The sequence below is a fragment of the Eumetopias jubatus genome, unplaced genomic scaffold (genome assembly GCF_037043125.1).
Source record: "Eumetopias jubatus isolate StellerSeaLion01/CBP00866 unplaced genomic scaffold, mEumJub1_p1.0 scaffold_12, whole genome shotgun sequence".
Lineage (NCBI taxonomy): Eukaryota > Metazoa > Chordata > Mammalia > Carnivora > Otariidae > Eumetopias > Eumetopias jubatus.
The window spans coordinates 72,253,465-72,268,215 of NW_028274818.1; the positions used below are offsets into that span (position 1 = coordinate 72,253,465).

At 48.3% G+C, this 14,751-nt stretch overlaps 1 protein-coding gene across 2 annotated transcripts in view; it reads right to left on the bottom strand.

Moving 5' to 3' along the window:
* CREBBP (CREB binding lysine acetyltransferase) overlaps positions 1 to 12,447 on the bottom strand; it is a 122,686-nt gene extending 110,239 nt beyond the window's left edge. Inside the window, exon 1 of one of the 2 annotated variants that reach the window (XM_028117533.2) lies at positions 12,173 to 12,447. In XM_028117533.2, the coding sequence (XP_027973334.1) occupies positions 12,173 to 12,257 (85 nt within the window). In that variant the 5' untranslated portion in view covers positions 12,258 to 12,447. The remainder of the gene's footprint in view (positions 1 to 12,172) is intronic. The other variant, XM_028117532.2, reaches the window with a different exon arrangement.
* Between the last annotated feature and the right edge of the window lie 2,304 nt (positions 12,448 to 14,751).

Genomic DNA, 14,751 nt, shown 5'->3' on the forward strand with positions numbered 1-14,751 from the left:
AAATGTCCATCAGTGGGGAGCAGATTAAACCAATTATGGCACATCTCATATAATGGACACCAGCAACTATGGAAAGAGATAATGAAGCTCTCCACATGCTGCTATGTACAGGTGTGCAACAATGTGTACAGTATGCTACCTCCAGGAACAAGAAAAGGCAGGAAGGCGGCAAGGGAGCCAAGAATAGACAGCGTCTGCTTGAAGAGAGGAACCCTGGAGGGGTGCACAATCTACTCACAGTGGTTACCTGGGGGCACTAGTTGGAGGGAGGGAAGAAAGTTTCACTCTACAGCTTTGTGTCCTCCTCTGATTTTTGAACCCTGTGAATGAACGATTCGTTTAAGTAATTAAGGAAATTGATTTTTTTAAAGGCAGCCCCTGGGGTGTGCAGGCCCAGGTGATGAGCTTCATTCAGCCCAGATGATAACACCTGGAACACTTCCAGTTGGGAGTATTTGCAGTTTGAAGATGAAATCTGAAACGCACTCAATATTAGTTTAAAATAGTTTTAGTGTTCACATGAGCTTAAAAGGCAGGAAAAGAAAAAGTACTTTAAAGAAGGACTTTTCAAAAACTACTGTTTTTTTCCTAAAGGAGTATGACAATCTACATACAGCATTGTGCACCCAATGTAATAGCTAAATGTTGCCCACATTGGGGAAGCCGACAGTAGTTTGAAATACTCAAACATTAGGTGGTGTCAGGTCCCGCGGCTTCCAGTAACATCAATGGAGAAACCTCTAACTGAAAGGATTCTGTTAGAATCGGAGCTTGTGACAAAGAAAGTGGTAACAGGACATGCCACTAAAACACAATCACATTTTCCTATCTTTGGATGGCACTTCTAAGTTAATTTACACTTGTTCAAATCATTCTCGCTAGAGGTCTAAAGGTTTTGCAACAGAACTAACCAAAACACCACTTGTCACCATTTAACAGATTCTTCTAACCACAAAAACTAAGATTTTTGCTTTGGATTTGATTTACTCTTTCACTAGTTTTGTGATGAAAGTATGATGTTTATGGATTTTTTTATTTTATTTATTTTTTTAAAGATTTATTTATTTGAGAGAGCGAGAATGAGAGAGAGTACATGAGAGGGGAGAGGGTCAGAGGGAGAAGCAGGCTCCTTGAGGGAGCAGGGAGCCTGATGCGGAACTCGATCCCAGGACTCCGGGATCATGACCTGAGCCGAAGGCAGTCGCTTAACCAACTGAGCCACCCAGGCGCCCTTATGGATTTTTTTTGAAGCATTTAGAAGAATATAAAGTGCAAAGCAGAGAGCCCCCAAAACATCTTCAGTCCCCCGCTGCCAAGAAAAACAATTTCTGGAGGTTTTCTTCTGGAAATCTATGTATACACACTTTTTACTACTGAGAAGGGCCTAATTATCATGTATGTTTTCCATCTGTTTTAAAGTTAATAACCCTCAGACTTCTCTTCCTTTTGAAGGGAAGATCGCTTCCCTTCCCCAAACCGCCATGGCAGGGGACTCAGCCACTCCTCTTCTGAAGGACCTTTTGGTCACCTTAATTTTTGCAATCTCTAGGTCAATTAACTAAATTAAAGAAAAGGTCTGGAGTTAATGTGAACATTCTTAGAAGTCCTACCAAACAAGAGACTGATTTTTACTTTATCTGCTTGGTATACAAGTAGGTTGTTAAGCTAGAGATATGTGTATATCATTAATTAATAAGGTGAATAACAAAAAACCTCTGGTTTTAGGAATCTCTTCCAGAAACTGGGAAGCTAGGAACAGAGCTTTGGTGTGAACTGGTTGCATGACAGTAGCAAAATCTCCTACAGTCTTCGATTAATTTTTTTGAAACTTCAATTCTTCCTATTTATAGTACAGTGAAAACATTGAAATCATTTTGTGTTAAGTACAGCACCAAAATATTTTACCATAAAAAAAAAAGGATTTTTAGAATGAAGCCTGCTCTTCAAATATTAGTATTTGCAACAGCTCTGAGGTATTTCTCAGTCAGGAGTGCACTTAGAGTGGGAGCAACATGCATGCTGTGCCACTCTGGCAGGAAAGAGCAAGCGAGGGCATGTGCTTCCACCCGCACAGCGTGCTCTAGAAAGGCGCACAAGCAGCAGCTAGCGCGGGCTGCCTCCAGGGAGGAGGCCGGGGGCTCCAGAGGCAGGAGAAGGAGGCCCTCTCCTAAACCATCTTTCCTGCTGGTTGCAAGTTTGAGCCATATGAATACGTTACCCATACTCTCAAAACAATTTTTAAAAAAGTTTTTGAAAGAAAATTATGTTTGTACAAGAAATTCCTAATATCTTAAATAAGTATATGAATTCTGATTCATGGGGCTTTTCCTCTCACAAACAGGGCTTGTGGGGAAGAGAAAGCAGTTGTCAACTCTCCCAGCAGATACGAACATGGATGGAAAAATACACCCTTGGAAAAGCTGATCTAGATTTCTGGAGAACAAATCACAGTTGCTTCCTCCAATTACCCTGGATGCAACGGGTTTCTAAAATTTTGTATTGTTTTTCAAGCCCTAAAAGGATGATCTGGACTCCCTGGTCTGACACCAGAGGCTCTCCACAACCTTACCTTGCCTTCAGGTGCCCAGACTGAGTCTCCCAATAGTCCTTCTACATACGAAGTTTTCCTGACCGTGGCCCTGAAGCCTCCGTTGCAGCGCTGATCTCAGTATGAGATCAGACAGGCATTGGTGGGCCTGCTGGACTGCCTGGCCACACCACCACAGCTCCGTCCAAGAGGACGGAACCAGCACTGGGGTCACCACAGCCTAGCAGTATCCCACACAGAGTAAGAACATATCGCCGATTTGAGTGACATAAGCATTTAAATCTTTGTTGATTAAAAGAATGAAGCAGTACAGCTGAGATTGTATCCAGAGCGGGACCACACCGGCAGTCTCTGCCTCTCAGAAGCAAGACCACATGGCCTCTAAATGGTAGCCCAATGAGTGTAAACCAAAAATAAAACTGGCTTCTGCAAAAGCTGTTACACACTCAGGACTCTCAACTTCCAGACCTTCATGATGGCTATTTACACCATTCCCTACACCTGCAACGGTACTCTCCACCCCCATCTCCTGTCCATCCGCAGGTCTCCATGCAAATGTCACCTCTCCCAGAAGACCTTCCAAGACCCTCAGAACATACTCTGTCCTGTGCCCCACCATGCATGGGACCATATGCCTGGGGACCTCCCCTCCGAGGTGCTCGGTTACACCAAACTACAGCTGTCTCCCATGAAGGCAGACATTGGACTCGTCGCATCATACTAAATGTCCACGGAGGACCCCATAGCGTAAAATATTGTCTAAATGGGTAAAAGATCCTACATCTAAAGCAACAAATACTTTTGAAAGTGTCTTTAGAAAATGGTCCCTTGGAAGGAACTTTGTCCTCTAGGTCATAAATACCTTAAAACTATGAACAAATGACATAAGTAAATGCACTCAGGGCTGTGCTGTACCACACAGCAGCCACTAGCCAGAGGCCGCTGTTGACATGTACATTAATTAAAATTAAATAAAATCTGAAATTTAGTTCCTGAATTACATTAGTAACAATTTGCTGGCGATTCCAGTACTGGGCAGTGCAGATACAGAACATGGCACCATCACATCAAGTTCTACTGGACTGTACTCGCTCAGATTACCACGAGAACATGGGCATTTCAAACAAAGGAAACGTCCCAATCTACTCTCTTACTGTGGAGAAGAAATCAGTTTTTCCTTACACTTTCAAAGACTGAGAAAGTCACCAGTGCAAGCTAAAATAGCCAATTATCTACCAGTAATTCAAATGATTCTCTTACAGATTTTTAAAGAGAAGTTCAACCCTGGGCAGACTGTGCTCTTCTTCAAACAGAACCCAAATCCATTATTAGTAGAGGCACAACAAAAACAGGACAGAAAATCTATCAGTACACTTCATGCCTTTTAGTCATTTTCAGTGAAAGTTGTTTACTAAATAAAATGTAAACAAGATTTAACGTAAAGACACACAAATTAGGAGAAAAAGCTCTTTGTCCACCATGGGACAGTTTTCCCAGCAAAAACCACAAATCACCACACCCAAAATATCTAGAATGGAAAGCCGTAAACTCCATTGAAACCGCTTCCAGGACAGAATCTGTAGGAGAGAAAACCCCCCACAATACAGCAGAAACCTCACTCTGACCCCTTCCAGAGCAGTGGCAGCTGAACCAAGGGAGAAAGTGAACTTCACTGACACTTCTTCCGTCTAATCAACCTGACTAAACTGGACAGTGATCCCAAGGCCATTTCTCCTGTTTTAGAAAAAGACTGTTTTTATGATTTCTCCATACTTGCTTTTCTTTTTTCACTAAGTCCTAACCTAAATCAACTTCCTGTTGAAAAACAGTTTCATTTAGACTTCAATTTTCCAATAAAGAATAGTTTTTAACTTCAAACACAAACTGAGTAAAGTGTGTCAAACTATCACCTGGTTTGTAGGATTCCTGAATCTCGGCTTCTAATTCATTCTTTTGCAAGTTGATAGAGCCAACACTCAACACCAGCCCTGGTATAGGAAGAGAACTAGGCAGGGGTGGCATCTTTCCATTTATTCAGAGAGAAACTCCCATGGATCTGGTTCTGGGTCAGACTCTTCACCTACATCATCCCAAACCCCACCAGCCCACAAGGAAGCGCACGATTAATGTTTTCCCAAACAATTAAAGACCAATAACAGCTGCTGCAACCTGCTACATACCAGTAACCACAGTAGCCCAATATACAAAGTGAGTCAAAGTGATAACGGAAAAAGGGATTTTTTTCCCCTGGAGAAAAAGATCGCCACCCTCACCTACCCAAGCTCAAATGTAAAGTCACTGGCCCAAGTCACAGAACTGACAAGCTGAGAGCTGAGATTCAGTGTCCACTCCGAGCGGAGGCCAGGGCTCCTTCCTTACTACCGCGCTGCCCGCCTCTCAGTATAAAAAGCTCTGACATTTCCTTCAACTCTGAGTCATGGGTAGAAGGTTCTACTTTTAATCAGGTGACAAATACTCAAAATATTTTAATCCAAAGGAACTGGGTCAAGCTTTTATAGCCCGTAATTGTCAAAGCAAACCCTAATTATTTGATAGATTTCTATAGTTCTGAGTGTCATCATTTGGTTTGTAATCAAATACTGAAATGTCCTTTATTTAAATATTGCACAAGCCTCTCATAACAAGAGTTTTTTTTTTTTTTTTTGGTATTTCATTGGTTATTCTAACTACAAAGTTAAAACATGTATAAATGGTACAGTTTAAAAAAATCCAAAATATTTGGGTGGTAGTGCAAAGGGAAGCTTTTGAAATAATAAAAAGAATCTGCTTCACAACAGAACTGTCCAACCCCATTAAACAGCTTACCACTGTTAAGAACCACCTACTGTCTACGCTGTGGTACAGGTGCATTAGAAAGATGGGCAAATTAAGAGATTTTTAAACAGTAGCAGATGGGACGCCTAGAAACAGGAAAGTCAGATATAATCAGGTGAAATTTTTTTCACCATTAGATTTTACTATTCTTAGTGATGGTTCCACTAAACGTTCTTTTGATTCATGGAAATGAAACACGGGGGGGGGGTGATGTCACATGGGATCGTATCTTTCTAAGGGGAAGGTTTAAAAAGAAAGGAGTTCAACTTTTAGACATAGAGCTCAGAGATAGCCTTGCTTCCCAAATTTAGAACCAGAAACACCCTGAAGGCAGTTTTTCAACGTCAGCAACAGTCATTCCCTACATTGTCTAAAATCCTGGGGGGGGAAAGGAGTCACTTTTGCTTACTTGCGTGCCTTTCCTGCACCCATTCCCTGCATCTAAAGAGCTCTCCTGCAAATCAGAGTGATTCACGGCTCACCAAGTCCAGGCTGGAGCTGGGCAACCTCTGCCCCACTCCCACAGGACCCTGCATGTGGCTCCATCTCAGCACTCCTGACAGCAGAGCACAGCCCCCACAGAAAGCCGAATGTGCAAAAGCCCCCCAACAGGCACTGCCACAAGGGATTACATTTCTTCATCAGTGATGTGCTGCAATGTGAGAATTTCCCTGAAAGCAAAGTTTAAGACTGAGCTGGACAAGTGTGGTACCCCTCCCCCAGTTAATGCAGGAGCCGTGGACAACCACGCCAGCCCCGAGGAGCCCATCAAGCATAGGATGGCATTTCTAAGGAGGGATGCACCACTAGGCAAAGGCCTAAGACTGGGTCAGGGAACAACAGGCACGTGTGCTGAAAACCAGAGGGGATGGCTGAGAGTTTGAGAGCTTAGGAGACACAGTCTGGGGCAACTAGAAGACTTCAATGCGAGCCAGGGGCCACAGATCATACCCACAGGCCATACACGATGACACTCACATAGACGAAACTGCTGTGAGTGGCCAGAGTGCTTTTCTTTTCTTTTTTAAAAGATTTTATTTATTTGACAGAGAGAGACACACAGCGAGAGAGGGAACACAAGCGGGGGCGGGGGGTGGGCAGGAGAGGGAGAAACAGGCTTCCCGCTGAGCAGGGAGCCAGATGCGGGGCTCTGGCTCCCAGGACCCTGGGAACATGACCTGAGCAGAAGGCAGATGCCCAACGACTGAGCCACTCAGGTGCCCCGGCCAGAGTGCTTTTCTTAACATTACAGAAGGCACAGACCCCAGCAGACTTCCCCAGCTGCCAGGTGCCTTGTTCTGGCTCAGAAGGGGAGGCGGCACCGGAGTACAGGAGTTCAGAGGGCCCACCAGGCTACTCCTGGTGCTTCCCTCAGCCAAGGCTCCCTTGTCTGTCCCCAGGATCTCTCAGGTGCTACCCCCCACCTGGACATCCAGCCCCAGGTTTCTGCATACAGGGACATTCAGTGAACAGCACGTGAATAAATGAAGCCCTCTCCGATTGCCCTTTATGACTCAAGCATTCTAGCACTTGATAGCATTTTGTATTCTTGAGTTTTGCCTCCAAGTTTTATTTTGTCAACACAGTTCTACGCTACTCAGAGCCACTGATAAGAATCCTCTGTATACTGCTACTGCCTAGGTACCTCAGACTGAATTGTTATACATGTGGTAAAGAACCAGAATCACCTATTCATTTGCTGCAGAAACAGTCCATGAAATATGCTTCAAGTTAGTTAATAATCTTCAGAATACACCGCACCACCTAAGTTCTTGCAATTTTAAAATTTCATGGTCCTCCTGTTCCTATTACAAAGACATATAATTGAAAATGGAGACAAAAATCAATAGTCTTGACTACAGAATTCTTGGCTACCACCCCACTGAGTGTGTTACACTGCAACCGATCTGCCTGCTCGTGGGACTACACGGACGCATGCGCATGGTGACTGTCTCTGACAGATCCATCAACAAACAGGTCTCTGGTCCAAGGAGCCGGGACTATGGGGGCACACTCACTTTTCAAAAGAGAAAACCGAGGATCCTCAGAGCACGAATCCCACATTATATCAGTGTCCCACACTGTGGCCCGAGAGCCAACTCCTGGCTCTGACAAAGTTACTAGTTTACCAGCACACAGCCGCACCCATTTGTGTACTTACGTCCAGGGCTGTTTCCCTGCTGAAAAGGCAGTCTTCAGTATGACAGAGACCATACGGCCTAGAAAGCCAAGAATATGACCTTGGGTCCTTTAAAGAAAGTCTGTCAACCCTTGTATTTACATAAAAAAGGTTTGGGAATGGTGCAAACTACAGCCCTGTGCCGTGAGGCTAGAGCCCAGCAGCATGTTAGGGCTCTGGAAAGGCCTTGCCGTAGAGCTCCTCAGCTATTCCCAGCCTCGTGTGAGCACAAAACCTTTTCTAAGAAATGCTTCTTCGCATGCCTTCTAGTTTTCTTGGAACATACTTGGAATGCTGGCTTGAATTAAGATGGAAGAGGTGGTGTCCTGACTAATGGCACCCAAGAACTCAACTGGCTTAACACAAGCTTTGCTCATCTTGAACAGCTCACGATAAGATACATTTCATCCTAACCAGAGAAGGCATACTTTGGCAAAATCATTTTTAACTCTTGTTTTCAAATACATTAAGTAAAAACACAAAGTCAGCATTTACATGGCCCCAAGTAATCACATACTCTGTCTCAGAGCCACAGTGGTACTAGTCACAAGTTGTAAAAACACTGCTACTGGTCTAAGAACAAGCCCCTCCACCCCTTTACAAGTTGTCTCTGTAAGGTTTAAAAGTTACGGGATCACACTCGAACATCCAACAGGAATGATTCTCGGTGGTCTGCTGCACCGAGAGACACCCCTGGTGGGGTTCGTACTTACCCATCATCATCCCTGAGCAAGTTCAACGGAGCCCTAGGTTATCCAAAAGTCCCTACTTTTCCAACACGTGTAAAAGTCAAGTCAAGTCATGAAAAGCCCTGGCCCTAGAAGTCTCTACAAAAGTTTGTTTCCTATTTAGCCAGAACTCAATGAAGAGATGAAAAAACTTGACTGGTCCTCAATTTTCACTGCCATCTGCAGGAAGGTGAGAACAAACTGCTGCACCAGAACCAGAGGGAAGAGGGAGCCAGTGCCCTGCACCCCCGGTAGGAAGAACACATTCTGCTTCCCCCCAGAGCTGGTGGCAGACTCCACACCCCCAAGATTTACTTCACCTGCTGGAGTTACGCTATTGAAACTTGCCAAGTACTACAAGCTCCTAAATCCATGATTCAAGCAAATTTCCTGTTTATGGACACAGATTTGGAAAATGTAATATACACAAATTATTTACTTTAATCACCTAGGTTTGGTTCTGGTTTTGGGCGGATCACCTCTCTCGTCTGGTTCTTTACCTAGAATGGGCAGGAAGAGTATCTTCCCATCCTACCTCACAGGATGCTGTGAGGACCAAGCTGAGGGGATGTGGAGAAAAGCACTCTGATGAGTAAAACACGACACATACATAACAGATCATTATTTTGTTGTGAAAGGTATTTTGGTTGGTAACCGTATTTACCCCAAACTTTCTTTAAATATGGTTTCCTATGGCATTTAAAGGGACTCACCTTATAAAGTATATCACAACTACTTAGGGACACTTAAACAGGATAGGATGAAATAGATCTGTGTTCAATTTTCAGAAGACAGTCTTTAAAAACTTTAACTAGTCTATTTGTTGTATGTAAATGTGGCTTCAATAAAGCTGACCAAAAAAAAAAAAAAAAAAAAAGTCTACTGCTTGCCCGGATATTTACTTCTCCTTCAATGTTAAACCATGAATCCCTGCTGTTGAAAAATACTAATATGCTGTTTTAATCTGAACATATTAAATAAAGAAGTTTCCAAAACACAATTAACTAATACTGGAAACACACGGTCCTACCTCTTATAATGGGTGCCAAGCGAAGGAAGACTGCACTTGTGAGAAAACCTTCGATGTAAAACAAGAAAATGCTACTTCAACAGCAATCTCCTGATGTTAAATCCAGGGCCACTCCAGAGCTGAGGTTTGGGTGAGGTCAGTTTTCCTTCTTTTCCTTCTTCCTCTTGCTACTTTCCTTTGGGGCACATTCTCTAGTGCCGCATCCCCTCCCCAAACTCTCCTCAGAAGCCTTCCCAGCCTCTCCTGTCATCAGTGGTAATGACATTTATCACTCAGAGATGCCACCTTACCTCACTGGCATGCCACACTCCCTCTGCTAGACTGTAAGTGCCCTGTAGGCAGTACCCTGGCCTGTGAGCTCCCCAATGGCAGGAGTACTGTTCTCTCCACCCAATGTCAGCCCCCCAGACTCACACAATGGACACCGATGGCTCCCCAGGCCAGTCCCCACAGACACGTACTGCATGGTGGCAGTCCAAATCACTCAGGTTTCTCAGGCCATCCGGGCTCCTCCTGCTCCTCCTCCTATGCACAGAGCTCCCGTCACTCAAAGTTTATCACAGAAACAGGAAACACACCTTGCTCCACCTGGTCCAATTTTCTCCTGGGAGCCTCAAAAACACATCCTCTCACTACAATGAGGTTGAGTGTCCCTAACTTTCCCATCTAACCCAATGCCCTCACTCCTTTGATTGTACGTAATGCGATTCCTTTAATCCTTTATTTGCTTAATATGTATCCTTAAGATCTCTCTGTCTCAGACTAGTAGTGATGGGAGACAAGGTTGTACCTCGTTTAATGTGCTGGATGATGATCCCTTCCTTGGCCCCCACACTAATAGACTCTTGCCTGATAACGTGACGTGATGAGCATGTAACCAAGGGAACTCGACATAAGTATGATCATGAATTTTATTCTTTAAATGATTTAAATTGGAGCTATTAAAAACTTTTTTTGCTCCACATTTGGAAAAGAGCGAGCCCTCATGCCTTGGGAGGATCGACGTTGGACAGAAAGGGGGGAAAAGTGGCCAAGAGGGAAAAATCCTCTCAGATAAACTTTGTTGTGATTTAGCAGTGCATCAAGTAAATATGTGACCATCCAATTACAGAACTACCCAAAAAGGCCATTCTCTGGGCTCCATCTTGGAAACAGCTGAATGTATATAGTTGGACAAGCCTTTCTGTTAAGTCTTGTGTTAGTAATTTATCCCTCAAGAAAACACAATCTGTAATACACTCCTTCAACAACAGCAAAGCTGCAAGGCCATTCAAAAAGCTACCAGTTTCAGAAGACAAGCTTCAAAACTGAACTTGCCTGGTATGATCTATGTTTCACATGATTAAAGACTTTTCATTCAAACACAGCAAGATTAATGAAGCAAAGGAGATCTGTTCCGCAGTAAAAGGGCATTTAAATCATGGTTGTTTCCACACTTCTTACTTCAGACAAGGTGATTTGACAAAATAAACATCACACTCAATTCTTTACCAATTTAAAAAAAAGCATTAGTGACTTTTATATCTCATGAGACGTATTTACTACCCCCCTCAACCATTTAACAAATTTTATTTAAACTAGACAAGAATCTCCTTATAGCGGATTTTTTAAAAATCGTTTCTCTCATGCCTACATTAATATTCTAGGAACTGTGTTAAAACTGAAGCCACAAAATTCAAGTAGTTTTGTTTCAACAGGAGAAATAAAATTTTTAGACCATTAGTAGAAACATGCCAGTGGCCACAGAAATATTTGCACAAGCTGAACAGCTGTGTCTTCTGCAAATCTGAAGGCATTGCTGCAGCAATATAACTCAATTTGGACCCATTCATTATAAACTGATTTTCAGATGCTGCTACTCCAAGACTGTACTGGAGAAATGCAAGCAGCGCACAAGTTTTTTTACTGCAAAGGAGAGCTCTGAAAGAGGAAATACAACTCGATCATAATGCTACCGTGAACCAGCCCAGAAGAACCCAGAGTTATTAAACGAATAAACTAAAATACTTAAGCAAGTGATGGGATTACCTCAGGAAGTTTTCGGGGATGCTGTTTAATACCGTGCTAAAAAAAAAAAAAAAAACTGGGGGGGGCAAAAATTGCAATTCCTACATTCCTTAACATAATTTTTTAAAAATACATCTACACTGTAAAAGCCACACCAGCTCAAGTGGAGACTGTAGCCCGAAAGGATCTGCTATCTAACTTTCTTTTAAGGTTGTGCCTCTGAAACACACCACAGCAACTTTGATGACATCTTGCTAACGAAGTTTGGGAAGGTGAAAATGGAACGACTTAAGTGACCAAACAACGAGAATTTTCAAGATAACTGCTAAGCATTTTCCCAAGGAGCACATTCCAAAGAAACTTCCAAGTCGTAACTCCCAGGCTGGATGCTGCTACGAGTGTCTTCTAGTCGCAGCACTGCGAATTGTGCTACTACTTCAGAAAACACTTTGGGCCCCCCCTTTCGCCGCACTTTTTCCTTCCCTAACCATGAAACCTACCCTGTGCTGTCATCCCTCCAGGCAGCCCCGAGTGTGCCGACGCACGGCGGCACAGAGAGACGCGTGGAATCCCCACGAAGACGAGCTCGCTCCACTTTACTTTTCCTCCCCGCAGGTACCGCTCGCTTTCGGCGCGCGGAGGACTCCCCAACTCCGGGGCCCGCCGCGAGCGCTCGGGAAGGGCCGGCCCCCGCTCGGGGCCCCGGCGCAGTCTGGCCACAAACTTCCCCTCGGCCGGCCCGGCGTAGTCCCGGGAAGCGGCTGCGCTGGCCTCCGCCTCGGGGAGGGTCTCCCCGGCGCTCACCTGGGGGTGGGCCCCCGCCCCCCGCTTGGCCCCCCCCTCACCTGTGCTGTCATTCGCCGAGAAGCCCGGCGAGCTGAGTTTGGCTCGTTTGGGGTTGGGCGGTCCGTCCAGCAAGTTCTCGGCCATTTTCACCTGCTCGCGGAAACAGCCCCGAGCGCGGGCGGCCGGGCCGGCAAGGGCTCCCGGGCTGGGGTCGGCGCCGGCCCCGGCCGGCTGCGAGGGGAGAGGAGCGAGCGCGAGCCGCGAGCCGCGAGCGAGCGCCGAGGGAGAGGGAGGGCGCAGGCCGGGTGGGGGAGGCGGCGGCCAAATCTCAGCCACAGCAACAGCGCCCCGCAGCGCTCACCGCCCGCCCCCGGCCGCCGCCGCCGCCGCCGCCGCCGGCCGCGGCCCCCTCATCCCCTGCCCGCCTCCCGAGCGCGACACTCCGCGGCGGGGGCGCCCCGGCGGCCCGGCCGCCCCCCGGGGCCCGGCTGGCAGCGACGGCGCCCGGCTGGGCGGCTCAGGCAGTCCCCGGGAACATGGTGCCGCCGCCGCCGCCGCGCCGCCGCCTCGCTCCCCCCCCGCGCCCCACTTAATTAATTCGCTCGCGGCCCGACGACCGGGGGGCTCCGGGCTCCGCTCCCCGCCCGCGGCCCGCCGCCGCCGCCGCCGTGAGGAAAAACAATGCGCGAAGCGGGGCCGCCGCCGCCGCCGCCGCCGCGGCCCCCCCACCCCCCGTTCCGCCGCCGCCGCCGCCGCCGCTGCCGCCGCCGCCGCCGCCGCCGCCGCGGCTCCGGGAGACCGAGCCGAGAGGCGAGCGGGGCCGCCGGAGCGGGCGCCGAGGGCCGGGCGGAGCGGGCCGGCCGGGCGGAGCGGGGTGCGCGGGCGGTTGTGGGGCCCGGGACCGGCGGGGCCGAGTAGATCGCGCTCGAAGCCCCGGTCGGGTCCGCGACAAGATGGCGGCTGTTGATTCCTCAATTAAAAAAAAAAGAAAGTTTTTTTTCTTCTCTTTCCAGAGCCTGAACGGGGAGGGGGAGGGGGCGGGGCACGCCGGTGCGTCACCCCCCCGCGGCGTCACCACGCACGGCCCCCGCCCCGCCCCCTCCACCTGCGCCGTCCGCGGCGGAAAGAGCCGAGCGTGCTCGGGCGGAAGGGGCCGAAGGCGCGGCAGGCGTGCGTGGGGCGGCGGGGCTGCTCCGGCGGCTGAGCGGCCGCGCCTGTGGGACGCTCGGCTCCCGGCGCGGTCGCCACTTTTGTTCTGTTTGCCGCTGGGCGGCGAGGGCCGGGGTTGCGGCCTGGCGGCGAGCCGGGCCCCCAGGCGTGGAGTCGGCGCCGGCCGGGCCCGCCCGTCCCGCTGGGCGACTCTGCCGGGTCCCGGCTCCTCACGTCCCTGCCCGCGACTCTCCCCCAGTGACCAGGCCTGGCCACCTCCCCTCGCCGGATGCCAGCGACGCGTCGAGTCCCCTGCAGGTTACAGACCAACCGCGAGTGTGTGCAGATGGGGAAACTGAGGCAGGAAATGGCAGGGTCGGGACTCGAATCCCCCACCAAGTGAAAGTGAAGTAGTCGTAAGACTCCTGAGCCCCTGTTCCCCAGCGCGATGCAATGGGGCTGCCAGTTGTGACCCCTTCACCTGCACGCGAGGTGGTGGGCACTGCCTCCCGGGCTGTGGAGCGCACAGCCTGCACCCAGGCCCAGAAGGCCCCTTACATCAGGGCTTCGGGCCTGGACGTCTCTGGAGCGCCCCCGCCCCGTCATCCACCTGGCACCCCGCGGGGGGCTCCAGGCAGCTGTGCGGCCCCCGGGGAGACCGGCTCAAGGGGGCCACTGCCTGTGGGACAGTTCCACAGAACGCTAAGGTGTTCACGTCTCAGTGCCTTATCTGCTCCTCAAAACTTGCCCGCGCTTCATCCCGAAGTCCTCATCTGAAAGGTGTCACCAGCGGCCCGGTTTCCTAAGCCAGAAACCTGTGAGTCAGTGCAGACTCCCTCTCTGTCCACGCAGCCAGTTTCCCCACGTCCTTTACCTGTTCATCCCCATCCCACTGCCTCAGAGTCGTCCTGCATCGCCCGGTGGCTCCAGTGGCCGCTTCCCACCTGGGTCCCTCGAGCTCCACATTTCAACCCACGCAGCACCAGCGTTAACTTCCTGGAAAAAAATAGCTCCTGCACAGAGGAGGCGGGGAAAGGAGTGTATGTATATAGTCTGTAAAACAGAATAATTAAAGAATATATACGTATGGTATGCAGTGTATATACCAAAAGAATGATTGTCCTAGAGTGTCAAGACCGAGTTATCTTTCTACTTTTTTCTGTTTGTGTTGTTTGAAATCTTGAGCTGCCCCCATATCTGCCTCTTCCACTTCTCATCCCTCTACCATCTCTCCTTCATACCCACCTGGCCACTAGGAAGTTCTCATCATTCAGGCCTTTTTATACTTTGGCAAATGCTGTTCCCCATGCTCAGACTCTCCAAGACCCTCTTCTAATGTCACCTCCCCTAGGAAGCCCTCCTAGCCCACTTGAGGGCTCCCACAGCATTTCTGGGCACACTGTCATTTTTTTTCATCCATTCATGTTTGTATTTCCATCAGACATCCCTTGAGACTCTCCTGAGGGCATTGCCACTGTGCTAATCTCTT